This window comes from Thermobia domestica, chromosome 7 (genome assembly GCF_964235325.1).
Source record: "Thermobia domestica chromosome 7, izTheDome1.hap1.1, whole genome shotgun sequence".
NCBI classification, from domain to species: domain Eukaryota; kingdom Metazoa; phylum Arthropoda; class Insecta; order Zygentoma; family Lepismatidae; genus Thermobia; species Thermobia domestica.
The window spans coordinates 22,577,645-22,605,279 of NC_137460.1; the positions used below are offsets into that span (position 1 = coordinate 22,577,645).

At 35.3% G+C, this 27,635-nt stretch overlaps 2 protein-coding genes across 2 annotated transcripts in view; one reads left to right on the plus strand and one right to left on the minus strand.

Annotated features, from left to right (window-relative positions):
• Positions 1-3,884, plus strand: part of LOC145689899 (uncharacterized) — a 545,116-nt gene extending 541,232 nt beyond the window's left edge. Inside the window, exon 4 of the mRNA XM_081764211.1 lies at positions 3,433-3,884. Within this exon, the coding sequence (XP_081620337.1) occupies positions 3,433-3,813 (381 nt within the window). The 3' untranslated portion in view covers positions 3,814-3,884. The remainder of the gene's footprint in view (positions 1-3,432) is intronic.
• A 2,573-nt stretch (positions 3,885-6,457) lies between these two features.
• Positions 6,458-27,635, minus strand: part of LOC145689898 (protein EFR3 homolog B-like) — a 114,770-nt gene continuing 93,592 nt past the window's right edge. The window contains exons 14-15 of the mRNA XM_081764210.1: positions 20,595-20,706; positions 6,458-6,695 (exon numbers count right to left, since the gene is read on the minus strand). Coding sequence (XP_081620336.1) covers positions 6,604-6,695; positions 20,595-20,706 — 204 coding nt within the window. The 3' untranslated portion in view covers positions 6,458-6,603. The remainder of the gene's footprint in view (positions 6,696-20,594; positions 20,707-27,635) is intronic.

Genomic DNA, 27,635 nt, shown 5'->3' on the forward strand with positions numbered 1-27,635 from the left:
TAAATCCAATGTTGCCAGATAGAGATAGGTTTCCAGCAGCATCAAATATATGGCCATTTTTAAGACTGGCGGGAATTTTAAATCAAACGCTGCTCATTTTTGTATTAATTTCGAGCATAAGACGCGCCTGAATTTTGGTGACAGGTTTTTCGAAAAAAAAAAGTGCGTCTTTTAGTCCGTAAAATATGGTATGTGGTAACTTCGTAGCTTAAAGGCATTCGGCGAAACAGGCAGGAGCCTTAGCTACCAGATGGCAATAGATGCAGCGGTATACACTATTTTTGTTCTCACGTTGAATGAGATTGTGATCTTTTTCTTTTTTCACCCGATCCTCTTACGTTAGAATGCTTTTCTTTATAATTACCTGATGGAAGGTCATCATGAAATTAATTAATTGATGCATTTTGATACAGGACGGGATGTTCTCTATAATCTCAGTAAATTGAAGCTTTAGATAATAATGATGCATTCTTATTATTTTATTATATTTTTGAAGGTGATACAAAAGCTCCCTTCCAGGCTAATTTGATGCATTGGAGAAGCTTGTGGTTTCGCATTACACAGATCTAAAACTTAATATGTAATGTTAACTCTCTCGTGTCCTTGCTACCTTTCATTACTATTAGCGGATATGTATATATTTAATTAGAACATGGAATGTAAACATTAAACGCCTACATGTATATGCTTGACACTTCGATCGCTTCATGATTCTGACGCAGAATATTATTAGCCAAGAGTTCTGGAGGCGCATGTCTGTGATACGTGATATAGAACAGACAAGAAGAATAACAGGCGTTTAAATATTACAGCACACAGTACATCGTTTAGTATTTTTTACATTTAAAAATTACTTTCACACACACGCTGTTATGATTTTAAAAAAAGGACATACTGTACCAAATTTCTAGAAGCGATTCTTATTTCAACCTAATGAAAACTTTAATTCTTTCTCATCCATTTTTCCCCGCCACCTGCATTATCTTTAACTGTCACTTATTTTGGGCGAGAAAGAGGTTGGTGGATTACTTTGTATAATTACCCTACAATTTTAAGAGAAAAAAAAAAATAAAAATGAACACGCCTGGCTTGACGAAAGCTTTTAAATACCAAACTTCAAATAACGTTGCCGTATTGAAACATATCACTGTTTAAAGCGTATGCCCTATAGTGGTGAAAGGTATAACTACAAGTTGCAAGTTTTGTAAGTCCTAAAGCGAATTAATTTTGGAGAATATTTTAAGATCGTCCGGGAAAAGAAGAATGTCAGAATAATGAATGTAAGAGAATAGATTATTTATGACTTAAAAAAAAAAAAAGAGTGGACCAAGATTTGAGCCTTGAGGGACTCCAAATAAGGCTTTGATTTTTTTTTTTTTAAAAAAAAAGATGTCCTTTGTACACAACGACCTACTTACGTTTTTTGCAAATAGGACGCAACAATTGTCTTTGCTTGCACAGAAAAATTGTCATCGTTACTTTTTGTAGCAGCAGTACATGGTGATTTACCAAATTAAAGACTTTCGAAAAGTCAGTACAAATCACATCCACTTTGACCCTATTTATCCAATTCATTTGCAACAAAATCTGTAACGAGGCTAAGTTAGTGGATGCTATTCTGTTCTTTAAGAAACCATGATGATATATTGATAGAACGGGTTTTATATGATACACTATCCTCTTAAATATTACTTGCTTAAACACCTTGTCGAATGCTGATAAAATATAGATAGGCCTAATATTCTGTATGTTCTCATCACTAGATTTAGTAATAGGACAGTTGTAGCTTCTTTCCACCTGTCCGGAGGCACGCTTGTTTTTAATGACATATTTATAAAAGCATGTAGCGGATGCTTAAGAATGTCTATACACCCCTTTTAGAATGTACGGTGGTATGCCATCCGGCCCGCAATTTTTTTTCAACATTTCTATGGCTTCCTCAGCTTTCTCTAGTGGTTATTTCATTCAAAAGAAACCTATCTAATGTTGCAATACCCGTCCTATCAGGCATGAAGTTACTTGTGGCATAATGCGCTCTACCATTACTGTATACAGAATTAAAATAGCGAGTGAATTCCTCTGCGATATCATTGTTGTTTCTCAGTTCTTGACCATTACACGTAAGAAAACCTATAGAAATGTGCTTATTTTTTGATGCCTACCTAGATAATATCCATTTCTTTGTTATTTATTTTATTTATTCATACATATTTCTGCAGATTACTGGCATTTATTGCCTTAAGCACGTCACGTATGAGGGATGACAAGTGCCAGATTTAGATTTGATGGTGGGCCCCTTATACATCAAGCTTTCTTTTTCAGCGACAAAATGTCGCCGTTTTTAGGTTTGAATATGTGCTATATGCTAATTTATAGATGTAATGGATATCTAAATGGGAAGAAGCGCCCATTACGAGCAGGGCTGGGAAACGGGGGCTTCATTATAAGTGAGGTTGGATAACAGAGGTCTCATTACAAGTGGAGTTGAGAAATAGAGCCCTATTACTTGCTTCATAAAAGCCTAATACATGACAGTACAAAACACTATTGTTGTATGTGCGTTTTTATCTTATTTGCTTTTTCTTGTTATTTGGCAATTACATCACAATCAGATTTTTCTAATTTTGGGGGGCTCCAAGCGAGTGGGGCCCTAAACTATAGCTTGTTTAGCTTATACGTAAATCCGGCACTGGGGATGACGTCCTTGGGTGAGTACACTATCCGGGCAAGAGAGAAAGAAAAAAGCGACCTGTGAATTGTATGTTACATACCATCCAGGCATTTGCCTAGTGTGAAAGTGGAAAACTCAGGAAATACCTCGCGCAAGATGGCTGGCCTAAAAAACGTTACACGTTTTCGACCTAGTGTTCCCGCCGAGAATCGAATTCGGGACTGCTCGCACGAATGGCAAAAAGCATTAGGGACTACGCTACACGGAGCCACTCAATTACTTCGCGAAAACTAAATGTTAGATATAATATTAAATAATTTAAGTATTGTTAAGTGTATAAATAATAAATATTCATTTTGCAAAAAGCAAAGGAGATAAACTACATTTGAAGAGAAAAATCAGTATAATCGCATCATTAAAAATTATATTTCATTTCAAATTGTGTGCCATTTAAATCAATAGACCAAACCCATAGTAGATATTGAACACACATAATCCACAGGAAAATGTATTCTTGCTGCATCATGCAAAGACGAAACATTCATCTGTAAATTAATGCAAAATGTATTTCTGATGGGTTGTAGGGCAGTAATGAAGTTGTCATCCCCCTTCCTTTGTAGTGTAATATCTTCACTCAAACAAAATAATTTCTTTTCGAGGTTCCTGCTAAAATAATGTGTGCGGAAAAGTAAAAGATTCGTTAATGATATGTAAAACTTTTTAAATTTTTTTATTTTATCGTTATTTTAATTTTCTTCCAGGGACCGGACTACGATTCTGCAGAGGACGAAGCGGAGCGCAATCGCCTGATCTCGTTGCTTCATGAGTGGGAATCTGCAGCTCGTTCTACGCCCCCGACACCAGAGTGCAGCAGTAGCAGCGCCAACAGCACTCCGAGAAGAAAAATGCATGTGAACGGCGAGGTTCGTGAGTACTTAAGAACTGCCACCGCAGCAGCACGTGCGCAAGCGACAAACCCCGCCATTACGACGACGACGACGACAATGATGATGTCGGATTCCGAATACAACAGCAGGACGCGCCATCAAAGGTTTTCACCCGAGAAACGAATTTATTCGGGTGACAGTAACATTCAGCCGTTTTTCCGAAAATCCAGAAGCCCTTTCACGGAACTCGTGTGACCTTTTCTTGTTTAGTTATAACGGCTGTTTCTTATATATCTGTGGGTGATAATTTTTTAGTGTGTTTTTTTTTTTAAATAAACAAACCGAAAATTTGACAAAAGAACCACACAAACCCGCCCATCAATTTAATAAAGACCATTTATATGGCAATTTCTTCCGTAAGGATATAAGGAAGTACTAAAAATATTGCAGTGAATTTTTTTTTATAAACAAAAACTTGTTTAAAGGAGATCGAAAATATTTGAAGGAATACGTATAGAAGTGGTTTTTGGTTAGGAAAGCAAATACTGTCTTCTTTTTAAAGTAAAATAGTAAGAAAATAAGTGGACTCCCTCAATATTTATCCTTACATTTTTTTTTTTTTTTTTTAAAGGAACATTGATATAGTAGCCACAAGAGCTAGTTGTGTACTTCCAAAACAAAATGCTAATATTTTTATCAACTTAGTTTGTAAACTTGTTTTAGCTTACCAAATGAAGTATTTAGGTGAGTTTTCGGAAACATCAGGATTCTTCACTTCCACCTCCTATCCATCTTCCAAGGAAAGTTTGTGAAATCTCGTTAATATAGAGGTTTACAGTGAAAATCCCAAGATCTTTTATGTTATTTATGTTTTCCTTGTCCGTTTATGGTGTTAAAATTCATTTTATATTATTAAAAAACAATTCTTGTATTTCGAACGTTTCGAAAAAGAGCTACGCAATTATTATTTCAGTGCAAAACAAAAATAAACAAACTTCTGCGTAACTAAATTGATAGTGGACTTCTTTCTGTGTGTTCTTTAGCATTTCATTCTTGGTAATAATTTAGAAACATAATAAATTTAAAGGAGGCTAATTAAAAAAAACACTTATCAATAGAGTAAGGGGATAAAGGCTAACCTATTCATACTGCAAATTGCCAATTTGCCCACGTAATCTGCGTACATTTTTATTTTAAATCTATTTTGATTACTGAAAAGTCGAATGATCTGCGATTTACAGTATTATAGTATACGATAATTAAGAATACAATAATTACAGTAGTAATAATACGGTAATTAAGCTTGCAAGATCCACAAACATAGCTTCCGGCAGCTTAAATATTTACCTTTATCACTGCATAGAACTTCTTCGCGAAGCAGGCAATGGAGTTACTGATGCCTTGGAATATGAGAATTGATCTAGGCCAGTGGTTCTCAACGGATGTGGCGCGAAATTTTCTATGGAATATGATAATGAAGATGAAAAATAAATAAAAAATAATTCAACGTAAATTTGAAAAAAGGGACAAGAAAAATATTCCAAAAGCTTAAAATATTTTCCAGAGATATTTAAAGATGGAGCTAGTAGCTAATTAATGAGAAATTTGAGTTTGTCGTATTTTAGTCATACATTAGTATACCACAGGTACACTCAACAAGGGAGGCTGTGTCGTGTCAAAAAAAAAAAAAAGAGTCGAGAACCACTGGTCGAATTGGGAATAAGTTTAAAAAACAGTTGTCCGTAAAATCCACGGAACAAAAATAAAGTTCAAAATGATCCATTAAAAATTACGATGCACAAAATAATTACACTGTGGCGTAGATTACGTGAGCAAATATGACAGATTTCGAAGAGTAAGACCAAATTCAACAGGAATTTATTATCCAAAAAAACACTCTCGGTATGTACACTGATTCTGAACTCTTGGGATTATTGTTAATTTACTTCTCAGTTGTACGTGTATTTCCTGTAGGCTTGAGTGACTATCCACAGGTAATTTCTCTATATATAATTTTGATACAAGACTGGCTTGTGAGTTCAGTTCACCTTTACTGCTCGAAACGCCTCAGTTGACCCATCACATGTCTTACCTTGCCTTGTAAAAGCAATTCACTAGCTTAAGTTTTTGGCGGAAGTTCTTTATTATTATTATTATTATTATTATTATTATTATTATTATTATTATTATTATTATTATTAATTAGCTGAGTATAATAAGTTCCTTTCCTGTTTTAGAGTATTTACCTGTTATACACAGAAATCTCATTTTTTAAACATAAATACAGTAGAGTACCAATAATTCGAGACTCAATAAAAAGGGCCTCAAAAAAGATGATGATGATGATTAATCTTAAACTAATGGAAACCCGTTCCCGGCGCGCACTTAATCAGTTGGATTGTTGTTAGTTTCAACCAACAAAGGATAGTTATGCGTAGTGCAATAATTTAAGCATGCCTCCTTCTTTTTTGAACACTTCAGTCGAATCCTGAATGTTTAAAATATATCTGCCTGCTTTCTGCTTGATGATGTAGTTCGTTTAATCCAAGTGTTTGAAAAAATGAGTGCCAAAAATTAAAAAAAAAATAAAGTACCTATAAATAAAAATGCTATGATGCTATGGAAAGACAAGCCAGAAGGGAAACCATAAATTAACATTGCTTTAAAATATGGTTCGGGTTAATTACGCAAAACTGATTTCATTGATCTAAGATTTTTTTAACCAATATGTTACGTGTTGGTTTACACAATTGGTATTCAACTTGGTATACAGAGTGACTTCTTAGAGAGCACGTATAATATAAAATAAGCTACCTGCGACCACGAACTGAGGATCTGGTGTGCAGAAAACAGGTTCAACCATCCATGCCAGCTCATTAACAGATCAGAAACATTTGAGTTAATATAATGTTTATTCCATGTTAACTACAACACAGTTCTATTAAATTTGTAGCATGATTCCCCTGTTTGTAATAAAGCTTGGTCATCAGGCAGTTAAAAAAATGAATACACACTTTAAAATAGAATAGCTGCTGTATTATTGGATTAATGTAGTTGTTCTTTCATCGAATCAGTCACTTTGTAAAGAGAAATCACCATTTCAGCGTTTATCTGCCTCTTTCTCTCCTCCTCCTCCTCTGCAAAAAATATCTAAAGTTACTTCTTTGCTGCATATTGGTGGAAAATGTTCCAATTCACATCTAAGAGACTTTAAATAGTTACAACAACACAAAGAAATAGAATAGGCTACAACGCAGACAGTTTCTTTTGTACTATTGCAATTGCTCAAACTTTAAATCACTTTTGAGGATGCACACAATACTCCACATTAACCTATGGCATCTTCTAGAGTAATAACTGGGATTGTTTTACAAGCAATTTCAATTCTATGGCGCAGGTTCCACTAGTGATGTTGGCTTCTTACTGTATACTACGTTTTTGACAATCCCCAATAAATGAAAATCTTGAGCAGTTAAATCAATAGTATTTCATAATGTTTCTTTCGCTGCTCCAATGATATCCACATTTGCGCCATCGCTGCACTTCCTCAAATGATTGCACCGCATCTTGTAACGCACTGCATTGATTAACGCCGTCTACTGCTGTTGCTGACCAATAGTATTACACGTTGAACCGAATTGAAGCGTATCATATGTATGACATGTTTTTTAAAGTATGTATACTTTTTCCAAAAATAAGCCTGTAAGTAATAGTTTTTATAATTTATATAGTTACCTATAATTTAAATTAAAGATAGCTTAAATCTGTGAGTACACGCTTGAGTGCAAAAGTATCGTTAGGGGCGAGGGAAATAATAGGTTATAATATCACTCTTTTAGACGCTTAAAAACAGAATATACATCAACAAACAGCGGTAATGTAACGTATATCATAATAAGATATATATTGTAATGAAGAGGTTTAAAATAAAATAATCATCATCTGTACTGTGTATTGTATTTGTGAACAAAATCTATGAACTCGAACTATTCCGTAGAATCCGAATTTTCTACAATATGAGAAAATCTTGGTCCTATCCAACTTGAATTATCGATGCTCTACTGTTTTTTTTTCTAAATTTTTATGGGTTACTTTCATATCTGCAGTGTACAGACTAGAAGAGTAAAACAATTAACAAGTTATATCGATATTAAAATTTCATAAAAGTACAGGAAATTTTGATATGATAAAGTATTCTTTTGTAGTGAAGATTTTTTTTTTTTTTTAATTTTGCCGGCAACCTCTTGAACAAAGAGTCCTACCAGATCTTTGTATCAAAGACATAGCTGTAAACTCTGGTATTGCTGTAAACTAGAAATAATGGGCTTTATTCAGAGTCGTTTTGATGTATGATTAGCGTCATACTAAAGGCTTGACTACTGCAGGAAACATACGTTAGTCGAACTCTTTAGTATGGCACTAGTCACGCATCAGAACAACTCTGCATAAGAGCCAATGTTTTTATTTGCTCTAATACTGTATGTATCTTTTATGTTGGACGTTCTAGTTTGTTTTCCACTTAGTGTATTTACAAGATTACAGTTTTGCTAGATAAGTATTGACAGAATCCACATTATGAATTCTCTGATTTATAAAAGTTAAAGAAAAGTACATAAATAATATAAGCTATGTAACAATGTGCACATATTAATGGAAACGCTTTAAATCTCCCCTGCCTTGAAGAGAATGTACAAAGAAAAGGTTATTTTTAAAGGCATGCATGAGTCTTGAAAGTTTTCCAATTAAAAAAAAAAAAAAAACTTTTGTTAAGAAGTTTCCATTTTATTCTTATAATCTATTGAAAGTTCTGTTGTTTTTCATTAACATTTATGGTTCCCATTAGATGGCCAATGAAGACCGTTGTGACAGACGATTGGCCAATCAAAATATCTGAAACAATTCCCAGATATTCCCAATATGGCAGGTATGCCATTACTCGTGTAACTTTCCCTTACGTTACTTCCTCATGTAACTATTCTGTAACTTCAATTACTTATGTAAGTCTTGATTCACGTCAAAATTACCATTTCTAGTTTTGCACATTATGTTTTGAAAGAAATAATTTATTTTACAAAATATATGAAATGCATTTACAGGTCTTCGAACTTACTTTCATTTCGTATTTTGTTAACAACACACGTATAATTTCTTTTATTAACGCAGAAACATATTCATTGTTCTGATTGCTCGTCGGGGCCTTCTACTAGCAAGAAGTCTAAATGTTTCTCTGTTTGTTCTCTTGCGGTCGTTTAATATAAGAAAATTTGAGTGCTGTTTCATCTTTTCACATGGCATAGTTTGTGTAGCTTATAGATTCTGGTAAGTTTACCATACATCAAGACTATATGGAAAGTGGAAAAGAACTTTCGATTCCTACCCAAGGAACTGTCATGACATTAGGTAACTGTAATGATTGTGAAGCGTGGTGCAATTAATAACAGTGTTGATTACATGAAAAGTAGTAGTATAGTTTCTGGAATGTAAGTACTTTTTAACAGTGTGAAACAATTTGGTGATGTATGAAACAATTCTTCATGATAGACTATTCCATCCGCTCCGGGTATTCATTTCTTGGGTTGGATTAGTACGAATTAGATAGTTTTTATCCTTTCTTTCCTTCTCACTATTTTCTTTTCTATAAATCCCATCCAATCCATTCCACATCTTTTATCGTATTTTCTCTTCTGTTTCTTGCCTTCCTCACGTTCGTTTGCCTTATTTTTTCTTCGTCGCTTTTCTTATAGCACTTTCCTTGTTCCATTCTTTTTTGAATACCCTTATTATTTCAGTGTTTTCTTGCTGATATTCTCTAACAAACTGGCCTCTTGCATTGCCCTTCTCACAGTTTAATATTTTGTCTTACATTACATACTTCTTAGAAAGGTTATTCTGTTGCTTCTATCTTGAGTCCGCGATTTATTTCAAACATAGATGTCACGGTCATTTTTTTTATTTTCGTCTCATTGTAAATGATAATGTGCTTATTGTCAACTTTACATAACTTGGTGAGTCGTCTTAGCCAGAAACTGTCTTGAGGTACAAACGAGATATTGCCACTAAGATACCAAGTAAATATTCGTTTTCAAACAAATTTATCTTTTCAGGTTTAAATAAGTGAATTTTGTTTCTTAATGTGTGATGGACTTCCAAGTGTAATAATTGAATATTGAGACAAGAAGTAGCAATACAGTGATAACGGTGGAGATAGAACCTATTATTTAAACACTACATTAACCATCAAAAAATAGTTTTCTGGCTCACAATTTTTGGTCCGATACGTACCTAGGGGCCGCGGTGGCTCAGTGGTAGAGCGTTCACCTTTGGTGCTTGGGGTCCCGGGTTCGATCCCAGCCCCCGCCAAGTGAACTTTCTGGTGGACAAACACCGTGTGCGTGGGTTTTCTCGGGGTTCTCCCGTTTCCTCCCACTTTATTCATTCCACCATTTCATTCATTTCTCATAATCACCGTCTCCTTTAGCCTAACCGGCATAACCGTGGGACGTAAAACTCAAAGATTTCATTTCATTTTTTTTCCGATACGTACCTTTTTGATAGACGGATAGGTAGTCAGTCGTTCTATATTTTCCATCTTTATGCGCAGCTTAATTTTATAAGTCTAACAATGCAGATATTATCATCAGCTGGAATTCCATACAAAGTTGTAGTTTTTCGTTACATCCCCCAATTTACAGAGGCAAGCGATGATGCACGACATTTGTTAGTATCAGCAGACAAACGATAATGCACGACATTTGTTTAATATTAGGTAGGCAAGTGATAGCACAGAGCGTCATTTATCAGCATCAGGTAGGCAACCAATGTCACAGAGAGCGTAATTTATTAGCGTCAGACAGGCAAGCGATAGCGCAAAGAGCACGATATTTATTAGCAACAGACAGGCAAGCCATAGTGCAGAATGACATTTATTAGCATCAGACAGAAAAGCGATACAGCAGGTAGCGACATCTGTTAGTACGACTGTTAACTAAAAAGATTATAGCGTAACGCAAAGACTAAGATATTTGCCGTTTATTATTAGGATTCAACTAGTCCTGTATAATTTATCATTTACACTTAATCATTCGTATTGTTGGGTAAACAGAGTAGTCCAGGGATATTAAGCGGGATATGCCTCTTATTTTTGCAAGTTCATACCTACCTCCTTGGTCTTGCTAATGTGTTTTATTGTAAGATGCTAATAGCCTCGTAAGATTAAATCTTTTTCAGGCGGTTCCTTTTTTCAGTTCAGAAATAGACTATCAACTAATTCAACAGACAACGTTGTAGAACAGAGGTTGGCTCACCACGCAAGAATGAGAGCAATTCCAGCATTCTATCTACTGCGCGTGTACAGTGTGTAAAACTTTTTGAAATTGCCTCGTATTGACAAAAAAAATCTCTTACTTCCAACAAGAAAAAAATGTTTCAGGCTGTATCATCCGTGGGAAATAATGCAATGAATCATTTTTTAATTGGAAAACTTTCAGTGGCATAGTTTTCGATGGCCTTGCATTATCTCCTCAGTGCCATGTCTCCTTTTGTATTTGGGCCGTCCCTACTCAAACCTTGGCGCTGGATACCCAGAGCCTTAGTGTGTCTTAATGTACATATAATAAAAATTTGCCTGTGTTGAGTGAATGCTACATCGTATGTACGAAATTACAAAAAACGTTACCATATGTAAATGAACGCATTGAGTACGACTGAAAAATGTGTGTTTCATTGCATCGAGCTTCCAGCAGATTGAGATAAATGTTTTAAAACAAGAAACTTTGAAATTTTTACCTGTATATGTGTTTATAAAATGTAAATATGCTTTATATTGTGTGGTTGAATCTGTTACATACAGTATAAGAATGACTTTGAAATGATGAGTGTAGTTCCATTCCGAAAAGAAAAAAAATAAATGCTAATATTAATTCGCTTAACAAATTTTATAATAATTGGATCCTTCAAATTATACATTACTTGAATGAATTACAAATAAATCGTATGTAAGCTGGGCAAAATTAACGTCATACTGGTTTATCTATTAAGCTTATGTAACAGTGCTCGTCATAGGCGGACCAAGAATTTTGGAGTCTAACGCTCAAAAATTTGAGTGTACTTCATATGAAGCTGAACATATATCATTACGATTAATGCAGTTAATCACATATAAAATATAATTGTATATTTTGATGTTTGAAGATCTCAGACATAAAACGTGATTGTGATGTACGTGGATACGTGGATGGTGATGATTTGCTGTCGAGATGTGTAACTTATTCCAAACCAAAACTTATGTTACGTTGTTGTGACTACTAATTAGTTCTCGGGGTTCTTCTATTTCCTCCCACATTCCCATCCCATTAATTCTTTCATAATCGTACACTTTTTAAATTAGAGTTTCTTTTAGCATAAAGACCATAATCGTGGGGACTTAAAACTAGAAATTTTATCGCAATCGAAGAAAGAAATGGAAATAATTTTCCTCTTACATAATGGTGTACACAGATATCTGCCTCCTGACTTCGCCACCACGACTGATTGTGAAGAAAAAGTTTGAAGTAACTAGTGTATAACGTAAGAGTTCCTGGATCATGTTTACGAACACCTTGCGTTCCAAGTGTCATTTTCCTATGTGCGTGCTGTAATACCAGGTTTTCATTTACTGTTAAGACTGTCTAGACCGTTATATAAAGCATAGTTGTTGTACACGCGCGAAGAGAACAGTTACATTACTGATTTAAAAAAAATGCATTCTGAGAACATTTGTACTGGAAAAGGGAAATTTTGATGTATGACTTACATTTTGGACAGTATGTTTTCATAAACAGGAATTAAAATTTAAGACTTAATGACAATTTTAGGCTTTATTTTATTAATTATAGTATGTACTGTCATCTTGTGTAGTTTATTGTGATGAAGAGCTTAGTAAGAGAATATTCCACTATCAATATCACGGTAACAACTGGCATGATTCTCATACAGCATTGATAGTTACGTTTACAAATTAATCCATTTTTCTCCATTATCACAGGCTATTACATTCACGCACACAATTATAATCTGTTTAATATCTATTCATTGGAAGGTCTATTATCTTATCTTTTTAAACATTTTTTCGTTTGCAGAATGACTTGAACACTGCAACCATCTTGTCATAAAAGTAAAGCGGGTCCCGTAACAGGTCAGGCGAAAATAGCATTCCACCTTGGCACTTTTGAATTCGGCATTCTATGGTTTGGCGCATTTTGTAATCAGTTCGAGCCGGTATTTTTTCTTTTTTTAAAGTAGATTCAGGCGTTTGTCGACCTTGATCGCCAAGTCGCGCCACTGTGCTGCCCCTATTTGTTTTTAGTTCGCTTAGTGTTTATTGTAATTGTCTAGTTTTCATTTCAGTACAGTGTTTTCCTCTTTCCTAATATCACATTTGCACAATATTACAACTGTGTACAGTACATACAATGTTCTGTACTGTAAAAAAATGTTCTCAAAGCCGAGAGCACGGCTTCTCCAAGTGTTAATGAAACCAATGCCACATTGACTTGATCCGTAGTCTTCCGTTGCAAGCGCTGCTATCGGCTGAAGGAAATCCACTCGCTTTCTCTCGCTTAGCAAGAGCTGAACCCTTATTGGCTCGACGCGTGGGTGTGTGAGGGTGTGAGCGTTAGTTCGCATTTTTGCCACGGCTCAAGACATTTTGGCAGCACAATAATAATCGTAAACATATGAATTTCGCCTAAACGTATTAAACGCATACATGTTTTTAATTGTACTTTTATCTACAGTTTTTTTGTATTCCCGTTACAACTATATTGACATTCAATAAACCGGCAAAATCACTAATGTAACAAGACCGTAATTCCTAACGTGTGCCTGAGGATAGTTTGGTTCAATGGTAGAGCACTTTATCTCTGGTACGTGGGGTTCCAGATACGCAGATGAAATTATTGGAGATTATCAGTGCGGATTTAGACGAAATCGATCAACTATCGACCAAATATTTACCATTCGCCAAATACTCGAAAAGAAGTGGGAATACAATACCCCGGTACATCAACTATTTATTGATTTTAGAAAGGCTTACGACTCGGTTAGGAGAGAAACATTATACAACGTTCTTACAGAGCTTGGAATACCGAGAAAGCTAATTAGATTAATTAAGATATGTTTAAGTAAATCCCAAAGTAAAGTCCGGGTAGGAAAATTTTTGTCCACGAGCTTCCACGTCGAAAATGGCCTGAAACAAGGAGATGCGTTGTCGCCATTATTATTTAACTTTGTGCTGGAATACGCCATAAGGAAAATCAAAGATAGCAACCAGGGCTTACAGTTGAACGGTATTCACCAGGTTATGGCATATGCTGATGATGTAAATTTAATAGGGGATGATAGGAGAACAATAGAAATAAGTGCAGAGATCTTATTAAACGCTTGCAGGGACATGGGTTTAGAAGTAAATGCAGAGAAAACTAAATACATGGAAGTGCGTCGGGACCGTAATACGGCAAATTGTGGAGGCGTTAAAATATTAAATAGTACTTTTGATAAAGTGGATACTTTCAAATATTTAGGATCAATATTAACAGACGAAAATCATATTCACGAAGAAATTAAATGTCGACTAAAAGCAGGGAATTCGTGTTACTATTCGGTTCAAAATCTCTTGTCGTCGCGAATTCTGTCGAGGAATTTGAAGCTTAAAATATACAAAACGGTAATCATGCCTGTTGTTCTGTATGGCTGCGAAACATGGTTCCTTACTCTGAGGGAAGAACATAGACTGAAAGTATTTGAGAACAAGATCCTGAGACGAATATTGGGACCCAAGAGGAACGAGAATGGGGAATGGCGGAAGCTTCATAACGAGGAACTACATAGTTTATACGGTTTACCCAACATTGTTAGGGTCGTCAAGTCTATGAGGTTTAGGTGAGCGGGTCATGTAGCTAGAATGGAAGAAAGTAGAAACGCTTTCAAAGTCTTGACTGGTAGACCCATAGGAAAACGACCATTAGGAAGACCTAGGCTCAGATGGGAGGATAATATTAAGATGGATCTCGCAGAGATTGGAATACAAAGTAGAAACTGGATCCAATTGGCTAAGGATAGAAGTCAGTGGAGAGCTTTTGTGAATGCGGCATTGAACCTCCGGGTTCCATAGGCCATAGAGTTAGTTAGTTAGTTACGTGGGGTTCCTAGTTCGATCACCAGCCAAGTAAGCTTTGGTGGGTTTTTTTTCGGAGTACTCCCGTATCCTCCTACTTTCTCGTTCCACCAATTCTTCCTTCATAATTCACTTGCTTTAATTATCGTTTCCCTTAGCTAAACTGGCATACTTGTGAAACGTTAAACTCCAAGATTTTTATTTTCGGAACGTGTGCCGTATTAAAGACTGACTAATCTTTAGTCATAAACTTCGTACTTCTTATTTCGTGAAGCTAAATGTTCTCCCGTGGCATAATTAATTCTTCTGAACAATTGAATGGAGTAAAACAATCCACTGGACACTATTATTTCTTATTTCTGTTCAGTTCTATTTCATCTTTTAACTGACTGACTTTTTTTTCTAAAAGACCAGTCCAGGGTCAACAATACATCGCATTCATTACAACAAAATTCAATCCAGTGTAATCCCTTTTCGTTCTATTAAGAGCCCCTCCTTCAAAAAAAAAAAAAAAAGAAAAAGAAAGAAAGAAAGAAAGAAAAAGGAGAGAGAGAGAGAGAGAGAGAGGGGAGAAAGAAATAACGTTGTAGCACTAATGAGTTTCTCAGAAGCTAATGAAAACTTTTTTCGATTTTTTCTTTAAAAAGAACATTAACATCGTCTGAAATTTTGTTTTTAAGAAAAAGCTGGTCTATATATAGTTTTCAAATACCGGATGTATCAAAAGTCTGGTGTCATAGGCCAACCCCGTTATAAATAGAAATACGGGAAAGAGTTTGAAATTGCTAGAAATAAGTAGTTTTGAATTTAAATTGGTGGACTTTCTCCCAATCCCGTTCGAACTACACTGGCACGTTACATATTAAATCAAAAAGCAACGTATGAGCATATATTACGATGATTTGAATTCGGGTAACACTTTGGTGGAGTAACCAAACATGGTGAAATTGGTGCTCCATGCCGTCCTGATAGTGGGAAATAGAGGAATTATGCATTTAAGTACTGTCTAGGGGGGAGAGGCAACTTTACTTTCAACAGATGGATTTTATGTCAATTACAGTCTGATATGGAGTACATATTGTATACACATTCTGAACTGCTACTTGCAGTAATATAGTGGTATAGATTGCAGACAACGTGAGATCGGAGCTCTATCCAGTTACAAACTAAAATGTGTTAAAAACAATTCATTCCGAATTCGTTTGCAGATCACAATGTTAGCTTGCTTTTGTTGTGTTTTCAATTACAACCACAGTGTAGAGTGAAGAGTCAATATTCTCAAATTCTTACAAAATTAGACTTTGTCTGTACAGAAGATATTTTTGTTCGACAATATTTGGTTTATAGTATTGCACCATGTTTACAAGAATGACCAAAGACCTTAGTACAAGCAGAGGATACATCTTTAACATTGCGTTCAAAATCGACCGAATGACATGGATACTTTGCTTGTTTATTACGAACCAAAATATTATCGCTTATGTCATCAAGTAAATTTGAAGGGGTGAGGGGAGTACTCTTCCAGTCTGTTAATTCGATATAGGACTTCCATATCTGGCTGAGCAGATAAAATCCATCTGTTCAAAGTAAAAGTTTGTCCCTCCCAGACAGTACTTAAATGCACAATTCTTTTATTTTTCCCACTATCAGGACGGAGCACCCCGTGTTTGGTTACCCCGAATTCAACCCACCTATACCCACCCACCCATACTCTCTTTTAACCTCTGATTATTATAGAAAATCCCATCTTACAGGAGAGTGCAACTGGTAGCATACCACAAAAGCCTGCGTTGAACTTAAAGACGTGGTCTTAATTTCTTGAACATACCACAGTCGTTAAATATATGCAAACCCGTTACTGGTAATTAACTTCAAGTAACACTTACATACGATTTATTTATCGTAATAAAAGAAAATCGTTAAAACAAACAAATAAATGATTAGTGTATATCTGAAATGTTAATTACGTTACTTTTTGTGCGTTACGGGAATGAACGTACAATAATGTGCATACTAATGTTGAATATGCTTGTTTGTGCTAATGTTTCTTCTCTATTTGTAATTAAGAAAAAAATTCATATCATTCGTTGCATGAATCATGCAAGCCTTCTTTTAATGGGCCTAATGAGAATCAAAAAAGAACTTTATTAATTCCGTTACGATTTTAAATTTTAGAACTATAAATATATATATATAGACTGAATTGTTAGATTTAAAAAAATAATATGTAATTATATCAAATTTTGTAACTATGTTTCAATACTTATATATAAAATATAAATGCTAGTCACTTTATGATATTAATAACATATGTACTTCCTTGATTGTGTTCAAAAGTTTCAAAAGAGAAAAATGTGTGTACTACAACGTCTAAAGATAATCAAAATTCAGTGTGTATTTCTTCTGTATTATCCATGTAGGTATTTACATGTTTTCCTGTTCTATAATTCTACGAAAGGTTTCATTTTCCTTTTTAAAAGCCAGTACAAAGTGAGTCCGGTGAGAAACTTGCTTCTAGTTACATTAATTTCAATATTGAGGCATCTAAATCGAAGGTAAATAAATGTCTAAAGCCTTTATACACGGTGCAATTTTTCATGTTAAAGTGCATCTATAGTTTGCAAAGTCAGATGAGTCGGGACAGTACAGGATAGTATTCGGTTAGATTGCGTACAATATTGATATCAATGATATTACACAATAAAAATAGCTTGCAAAACCAGATGAAGAGACAGACACCTTGTTACAATATTGTATAATATTGTAATAGATTGCGTAGGGTAGAAGGTTTTAAGGGTTGTTAGAATGGTACAGTCCGCAGCAAAATACCTGCAACATGAGCATGTAAGTTTGTGAAATACGCCTAACAGCGCAGGGAATCAACATAACGTCTAAGTGGAAAGAATCACGCCAGGAAAAACCTCGTGATTTATTTTGGAACAAAAGACTTCGTAGTTTTACAATAAACATACATTCTCATGTTGCAGTTTTTTTGCTGCGGACTGTACAAGTAGTTTTGGCGATCCATATGTTTGGAAGATTTACAGGTAAAATTAAATACTTTTCATGGCAAGATATGTTTATAAGGAACAAATTTCTGCAGCCGACAGATTTAAATACAAAAAATACAGCTGTATTTTAGGCTTACAAATATAGAGTTACTTGTAAAATCATTACAAGTGCTTTACGACAGATAAAATAAGGAAGTGTGTGCAAGAGATGGCTCTATTAAATGCTACTTACCACCGGCGGCATATTGCTGCACAGTGTACATAACCTGTATTATATGTTTACAAGTGGAGTGTTACTAGTGTGAAAACATGAAAAGTGCTATTGGAAATCGTATTATTGCCAATACCCACTTCTTTTCACTACCCTCGCTTGCGCGCGTACTCATCATCACTGACGGGCCTGCTCCCTTTGGACGCACCCTGCGCTACCGGACGGGATCATAAGCTTCGCCCCGCCCTGACTGTGTTAGATAGCATTTGTGCTTTTAGTGGCCGCCTAGCACAAGATGGTTTGTGTTCTTTGCACTGTAATTTTACGCTACACACCCGAAAACCGTATTTATACGCAAATGGGAAAAGAATTGTAGTTTTTCATCAATTACTTCTTGTGACACCCTTGAATTTTACCTAGGCCAAGTGAGATATTTTCATGTCGCCCAGTAGAAACCTCTTAAGGGATAATAAAAAGGAAATTAGTGAAAGAATTATAATTTTTCAACAAATCTTTCTAGTGGTGCGCCAGAAATAAATTTTACGGTTCGAATCAAGTAACAAAATTAAAATGTTATTTCTAGGAAAATTATAGAGTTTTACGTCTAATAGTTAGTGTAAATGTGCAGGAAAATTACAGAAAGAGCAAGCTTAAAGTTTACACTGTATCAAAACAGTAAGAAATATAGAATTAAACGGTCTCTGAACATTTGGTAGAAACTTCTTATGGTCCAAACACAAAATCCTGCCCGCATAATTATCTTCCTAGATCTCATCCATGTGTTTCATTAACAAAACCAAGTTTACTACGAAGCTAAAGAAAAAAATGATGTATTTACATTAAAAAAGAAATAACTAGATGGTGGTAGCTATTTTATACTTGCTTTAATAGTTTATAAACAAATATTTTTAAAAAAGATTGAAAAATTGTCTCAAGAATTGATCTACTATGGAATTGTGTACAGGGCTCACTTTGTACTTCATCCATAACAAAATCACAAAACTTAAAAAAAAAAACGTAGAATAATGATATCTTTCGAACTTATTATCGAACTTTTCTTTCTAAGCATATAAGTTTAATAAAAAGTACCCACATGGAAGTTATGTAATGTTTAAATGAATTAAAAACTCAACATTTTTTGGTCAATACTAAATTTTACTGTTGAGCTCGAAAAAAAAGTAAGAAAAGCAAAAATACTTCCATGCTATCTCGCAGTGTTGCAGTGTCATCATCAACCATAAAACTTCGTGAGTGTGAGTGTTGCAAACTATCCACGGAAATGAAATTGTAAAGAATGTAGAAATTAAAACCATAGATCTAGAGACTGTAAATGTGTTAAAAACAAATGTATTTAGACAATTTTAAAAATGTGAGTGTGTATGTATGAATGACAGTTTTTTTTTATTCCTATTATTTATATGCTCGTATAATTTGTTACTGTACACCTAGAGTTAAGTATATCTTGGCAAATAAGACCGAAATGTTACGAATAAACCATTAGAAAAAGCAAAATATTTTTCTTATTTTAATTTAAGCGTTTTTTTAAAACAAATCATCACTAATCATTGTAAAACTTGTTATTAACCATTCAGCTCGTTTTTTGGAATTTTAAAACCTGAGAACTTACACCGTCAATGTTTTCACGAACTGATGAATATCCTATTTTCCATGCACCACGAATTGGCGAATGTACAAAATATCAATTTGGAGGAAAAAACTACACTAAAAATCGTACATTTTTTTTGCTTAAGAATTACTGAAACAAATTTTCGAGGCAAACTTTATGAAAGACTCACAAAGTTGCCAGAACAAAGTACAAGATCATGTCAGTAGTCACAAACCCAAATGAAACGTCATTACTCACATCCATATCGGATGTATGGACTTCGTGCGGACCCTGTAGGTCCGTTGTGTCTAAAATTAGATAGAAATACAATTAAATGAGGTATTATTAAGTAACACACAACAAATTTGTATTTCAAATATCAGCACATTTGTTTATTTGAAGGAAAATCGGGTGAAAGATCTTTACTTCGACAGCATTCTTGAATATTGCCAATAATTACTCGCACAATTAAGGTTACGAATAAGTTAAAACATTGAATGCTGTACAATGCATATTTACTTAAATAAAAGATAAGGATACACATTCAAGTACTATATTATTATTTTAATCTTTTCTTACCCCGATCTGCCAAAGACCGATCCAAATGTTCTATGGAATTGTTGGAGGAGCTAGGAGAATCTGTCCACTGAATTGAATGCCAAGATATCACTTCGACATCAGATTGACGTACGGGCATTACCTTCGCACTTTCATCATCATCATACGCTACTTGATCTTTTGTCTGAGAGAAGACTTTCTTTGGTACGTATGAAACTTTCGAAGGGCCGGCTTGATCTGGATCTACGCTAGAAGACTCCACGGGACGATTTGAGTCTGAGTAGCTAGAGATCAAGTTGCTACTTGATTTGGTAATTGTTGAGGTTTGCTGGAAGGTACATCTGGTTATTTCTTGCACTGATTGTTGCTTACTTTTGCAGTTGAATGCTTGTGATATCCCCACCTTGTGATAGGCGTCCTCCGAATTCTCTTCAACAAATCTGTTAACATGAACCAAAGTTGGCCAAGCAATTGTCGTTATATCATCTACTTTATTACCTGTATCATTTAGTCCTGAAGATTTGGGACCCTCATCCAGCCATTTTATCAGGTTCCGAGCCTCGGCTTTGGCCTTACAGTTTTCAGTTTTCAAACCTTCTCCACAGGCTTCCTACAATAGTTTTAGAAAATGCATAATACTTAAAATATAAAATAAATATATCAACGGGTGTTGCAAAGAAATTACGGAATATTATGCTCTAGGCCAGAGTTCCTCAACTTTTTGTCTTAAATGACGTATCTTTTTTTAAAACTATTTCTAATCTATTTCAGTTCCCTTCTAGCACATACTCTTCTAATATACCTAAGGCTACCGTATTTTCAATGTAAAATCTGGACACTTTTATGAAACTTCTCAACTGTATTTAATACACCTACTCTTAGAGTAAATATTACTTCATAGATTCGACGTATTTTCGTGTACTGATGGAGAAACTCCCACAATGAAGAACGCCTAACCATTAATACTCAAGCTGTGCAGGAAACATATATTAAATGTCGACAAGATTATGCAGCATTTTAAGAACATACGAATATGTATATACTATTTCAATGTAAATCAATTCTAAACCTGTCAATATCCCTTTTATAAAGTTATATTTATAACGCATTAATTACACATTATCTTCTTTTTGTCATCATAGAGACTCACAATTCTTATATTACATCATATCATTAAACTCATTTATATCTCTTTTTCTCAGTGTAACGTGGGTTCCTGTCACCACGGCATGGCGCGTTTTCAGGTTGTGGATCGAGGAGAAGGCCTCTAGATATAGAGGTTAGCTGCGAATATACTGAATAAGCAATCGCGGATAGATGACTAGGAGTGGTCCTCCAGCTTCGGGGGTTTGGGTAAGGCTAACAACCTCATTCTGGAAAAAAAAAGGCACTTGTCCAGAAACATTCACAAAAGCCTCGGACAAGGACTGATAACTTGGCACATCAGCAAAAGAAAATGGACATGAGATTCGGAACATGGAATATTAGAAGTCTTCATAGGGCAGGCGCGTTAAAATCCGTAACGAGGGAGTTAGAGAAATACAGGATGGATCTAGTAGGAGTTCAGGAAGTTAGGTGGGAAGGAAATGGATCTGTGAATTCCGGAAATTTTACGTTCTTTTATGGGGAACGAAATAAAGTCACCAATTAGGAACAGAGGTTTTCATTCACAGACGAATATTACCAGCAATTAAACGGGTTGGATTTGTTACTGACAGAATTTCTTTTATTACTCCTAAGGTCGGTGGTGTAATATTATTGTTTTAAATGTACATGCCCCAACACAAGATAAGGATGACGATATAAAAGACAGTTTTTGCGAAGAAGTGGAACGGATATTTGACAAATTTCCACGATACCATATGAAAATTCTATTAGGGGATTTCAATGCGAAGGTAGGACGAGAGGATATTTTTAAAGCAGTTATAGGGAACGAAAGTCTGCATAAGGAAAGTAATGACAACGGTGTTAGACTCATGAACTTTGCAACATCCAAAAACCTAATCGTGAAGAGTACAAAATTTCCATATCGCGACGTTCATAAATACACTTGGACCTCAACAGACGGAAAAACACATAATCAAATCGATCACGTTTTAGTAGATCGAAGGCAATCTAGCATAATTGATGTCAGGTCGTTTAGAGAGACTGATTGTGACACTGACCACTGCCTGGTAGCAGCGATAATAAAAAGATTATCGTTGAATAAATGAAATATTCAATGCCCGAAAACGGAGAGATTTAAAGAAATTAGAAGAGAGCCAGATAAGAGAGGAATACCAGATTGAAGTTACGAATACATTCTCGGTTTTAGAAGATTCGGAGTGCACTAGTGTTGAGAATACTTGGATTGAAATGAGAGATAGCATTAAAATTTCAGCAAAACAGAAACTAGGACACGCGGAAATACGTAGGAACAAACCATGGTTCGACCAGGAATGCATTAAAATAGCAGAGAAGAGAAAACAGGCAAAATTACTGTGGCTACAAAATCCGAATAAAATAACTACACAAAATTTCGCAGACATCAGGCGGAAAACTTCCAAAACTTTTAGAACAAAGAAACGCCATTTTTGAAAGCTAAAATTAAGGAACTTAAAGATAATGATAAAAATAAAAACATTCGGGACATGTATAAGGGAATCAACGAATTTAAGAAAGGCTATCAACCTCGTGCTTATATATTAAAGAAATCTGACGGTACAGTTCTAACTGACACGGATAGCATCTTAAATAGATGGAAAGATTTCTTTGACGATTTGCTTAACACGCAACCAAAAACTAGTGTGCGTGGAGAAAAGGAGATACACACCGCAGAACCGTATATTCCAGAACCCAACCGAACAGAAGTAGAAACCGGTATAAAGAAATTAAAGAAACACAAATGTCCGGGTGTAGATGAAATTCTGGCTGAGTTAATTTTAGCTGGAGGCGAAAAATTGTGGAACAAGATACACAAACTCATTCTCCTTATCTGGAACAAGGAAGAATTACCATAAGAGTGGAAAGAATCAATCATTGTCCCAATTTACAAGAAAGGCGACAAAACTGACTGTAATAATTATCGAGACATTTCTCTTCTGTCAACATCCTATAAAATCCTTTCAAATATTATATTAGCAAGATTGACCTCATACGCAGATGAAATTATTGAAGATTATCAGTGCGGATTTAGACGAAATTGATCAACTATCGACCAAATATTTACCATTCGATAAATACTCGAAAAGAAGTGGGAATTCAGTATCCCGGTACATCAACAATTTATTGATTTTAGGAAGGCCTACGACTCGGTAGGAGAGAAACATTATACAACGTTCTTACAGAACTTGGAATACCGAGAAAGCTAATTAGATTAACTAAGATATGTTTAAATGAATCAGAAAGTAAAGTACGGGTAGGAATATTTTTGTCCACGAGCTTTCACGTCAAAAATGGCCTGAAACAACGAGATGCGTTGTCGTCATTGCTATGCAACTTTGTTCTGGAATACGCTATAAGGAAAATCAAAGATAGCAACCAGGGCCTAGAGTTGAACGGTATTCACCATGTTATGGCATATGCTGATATAAATTTAATAGGGGATGATAGGAGAACTATAGAAAGAAATGCAGAGATCTTATTAAACGCTTGCAGGGACATGAGTTTAGAAGTAAATGCAGAGAAAACTAAATACATGGAAGTGCGTCGGGACCGGAATACAGCAAATTATGGATACGTTAAAATATTAAATAATACAGTACTTTTGATAAAGTGGATACTTTCAAATATCTAGAATCAATATTAACAGACGAAAACTATATTCACGAAGAAATTACATGTCGACTAAAAGCAGGGAATTTGTGTTATTATTCGGTTCAAAATCTCTTGTTGTCACGAATTCTGTCAAGGAATTTGAAGCTTAAAATATACAAAACGATAATCATGCCTCTTGTTCTGTATGGTAGCGAAACATGGTCGCTTACTCTGAGAGAAGAACATAGACTGAAAGTATTTGAGAACAAGATCCTGAAACGAATATTCGGACCCAAGAAGAACGGGAATGGGGAATGGCGGAACTTCATAACGAGGAACTACATAATTTATACGGTTTACCCAAGATTGTTAGAGTCATCAAGTCTAGGAGGCTTAGGTGGGCAGGTCATGTAGCTAGAATGGAACAAAGTAGAAACACTTCAAAGTCTTGACTGAAAGATCAATCGGAAAACGACCATTAGGAAAACCTAGGCGCAGATGGGAGGACAATATTAAGATGGATCTCGCAGAGATAAGAATACAAAGTGGAAACTGGATCCAATTGACTAAGGATAGAGAAGTCAGTGGAGAGCTTTTGTGAACGCGGCATTAAACCCCCAGGTTCCACAGGCCATAGAGTTAGTTATATCTCATTTTTCTAATTTCGTAGAGAATGTTTTCAATACTAAAATTAATATTATCTAATATATATATATATATATATATATATATATATATATATATATATATATATATATATAATATACCGTAAACTGGGTATGAGAACACACAAATATTGGCGCTATGGATTTGTTTCCAGAACATGGGAAGCAAAATGCTAGCAATGGTTAGCAAGTAAACATTTTTCATATTTCAAGTTCCACAACTTGTTCATTGCATTAAAGTGACATATCCTGAATGCACAAGTAAGTAGAATATAAAAACATGTTCATTAGCGAATATTTATAAGCTAATGCCTTAAATGTTTGTTCAATTACACATAAACTATTAAACGTTTAATTGCGTGGGGTAACATTGGTCCAATTTTGGGGGCAACATTGGCCTATATTTTCTGTGTTGGTAATGGCCCAATATTAAAGATGAAATGGTGTACAAATGGTGCGATGTAATAAGGAAGATTACCCCCCCCCCCCTCACTAGCTTCTAAAAGAGGATATTATACTGTGCCTGAACTGCAAGAATTTTCTTCCTAAAACTGAGCAATATGGTACCGATAAAGTACTCTACCGCAATGAAAAATATGGTGCTATTATTTTTGGATGTTCAGTATTCATCCGCTTAAAGAGGTTTTCATTGAACGATATTTTTTGTTTGCCTTTAAATTGAACAATGTCATTTCACTCCTATGTTTGTAATACCGGTTTTTTAAGTATTCAGAAATTTGTAGCGTTCTTTTATAGATGTTTCGTATTCATCCAAGTAGAATACAAATATTTTCATCAGACTATATTTCTTGTTCGATTGAAATTGATTAAAAACACTGATAATTTCACCAATGTATTTATAATACTCCGTTCTCTTCTACTTCTTAAATACATTGCTACAATAATACTTTCATATATTAATTAGTCATTTTAACAAATGGGCTAAAGTTACCCCAACCATGAAAAAGTTTGCATGGCATCAGAAAATGCAACTATAATCATCATTCTTGGTCACACTGAGTCACCGGGTAGTTCGAAAAAATGTCCACCTCACTAGTTAGATTATTATAATAGTTCGGTACTCGGTGAGAAAGAGATCTCTGTATAATTGTCAAACATAGGGCGTGCAAGATAGAATAGGTGGGTATTCCAGGTTTTGCGGGAAGGGACACATAAGGATAATTGTTGCATTAGGGTTTCTGATCTTAGGTTCCCATATACAATCTTATGAAGAAACTTCAAATCAGAGTTATTTCTGCGTACTTCCGGTATCTAGATATTAAGATATCGCAAAATTTCCTCCTTAGATAATATTGGAAGTGCGGGAACACGGAAACGTATTGTTGCAATAAAGAAATTGAGAACAGACTTAAGTCTAGAGAGATGTATAGGTGCGGCCATGGCCCATATGGGAGACCAGTATTCGATCTTGGGTGCTATTAGAGTTTTATAGAATGTTGTTAATGACGCCACAGTGCGTAGTTCAGTAAATCGGTAAAGAAGCCCCAGCATATGCATTGATTTCTTACCTATTGAGGAGTTGTGCTCAGAGAACGAGAATCGTTAATACGGTATTTGGACGGAACAGGAGACTTTTTCAGAGTAACTGTAATACTGTCACATTTCTTACTGTTTCAATTGCTATATTTCACACCAGTCTACAAGATGTAGGGTAATTGTGTCATAGAAACATGACATTTCTCTATATAATTTGCAATCGTCAGTAAAAAGTAAAAGGCCATTAGGATTAGGTAATAAGTGAGAGTAGAGATCGCACATATACAGAACAAATAGCAGGGGCCCTAGTACGCTTCCCTGAGGTACCCCCGAGATTGCAGGTTGGGGGGTTAGAAGTCACCCGTGAAAGAACAACTTTCTGTTTACGGCCCTTTAGATAGCTGGTAATTAAAGAGAGAAATTTACCATGTACATTAAAAATATTGGAAAGCTTGTAGAGAAGAAGAACTTGACTGACAGAATCAAAGGCCTTGGAGAGATCAAAATAAATGACATCTAATTGAGTATTGTTATTTATACATTGAACTGCACGGGAAAGAAGAGTACTTAAGTTTGTGAGACGAGCTTTTCCGTAGAAAGCCATGCTGAGAAGTGTCAATGTAAGGCGATGTGAATTTGAGAAGCCTGTCTTTGATTGTTTTTCGCAGATAATAGAAATTACAGAAAGAAGAGATATTGGCCTATAGGAGGATACTTGATCTTTAAGTCCTTATTTATATATTAGGGGCACGTGAGCTAGTTTCCAGCTGGTGGGATAATATCCTTATCTGAAGCATCTATTGAATAGGATGAATAGAGGAACTGAAATAGTTGAAGCAGTTTTGTTAAGATAGAGAGAGCCAATGTTGTCGGGCCCAAGAGATCTACGTGGAGAAAGCAACTGCAGGAGAACCAAAACCTCACCCGGGGTGGTAGATAGGTTTCATAAGGTGTTAGTACAGATGGGGTGGTGAGGGGGAAGATGGGTTGTTCTGTAAATGTTTTACAGAAGTAGTTATTTAAAAAGTCGGGCATTTGACCATCATTAGCTTCAATATTCTCGTCATGAACTGTTGCTCGTATGTCGGGAGATTTCGATCGAGATTTAATTACAGTCCAAAATAGTTTATGGTTGCTAACAGTAAAATCACCAATTGGTCCATGTATTCAAAGTACTTATGTCGCTGTACCTTTTTCGTAAAGCTTCTAATTTTAGCGAATTGTTTGTATGTCTCGTCACTCGGATGTGACTTCCATATATTCCAGGCAATACTTATTCTGCTGCCACGTGATGGAAAGGTTGAAATCACCCAATAGGATGACGTCACCGAGGGGCAACGCTTGTAACAGTGAGTCATGGCAAGCTTCTAAGATGTACTGGGAGTGTCCTTGTGCGGCCTATAGAAGCACCCAATAAACACAGAGCTACACTTTGGAATAAAGACTTCGATCCAAATAAGTTCACAATTCCGCTCAAGATCCAATCTTCTCTTGCTCTTCCACTTATTACTTATACAAATCATCACTCCACCTCCATGAGTTATGCGGTCTTTACGAAAGATGGAGAAATTATTTGAGAAATTAAGTTCACTGTCGTTCACTGCTTCACTGAGCCACGATTCAGTCACTGCAAGGCAATCCA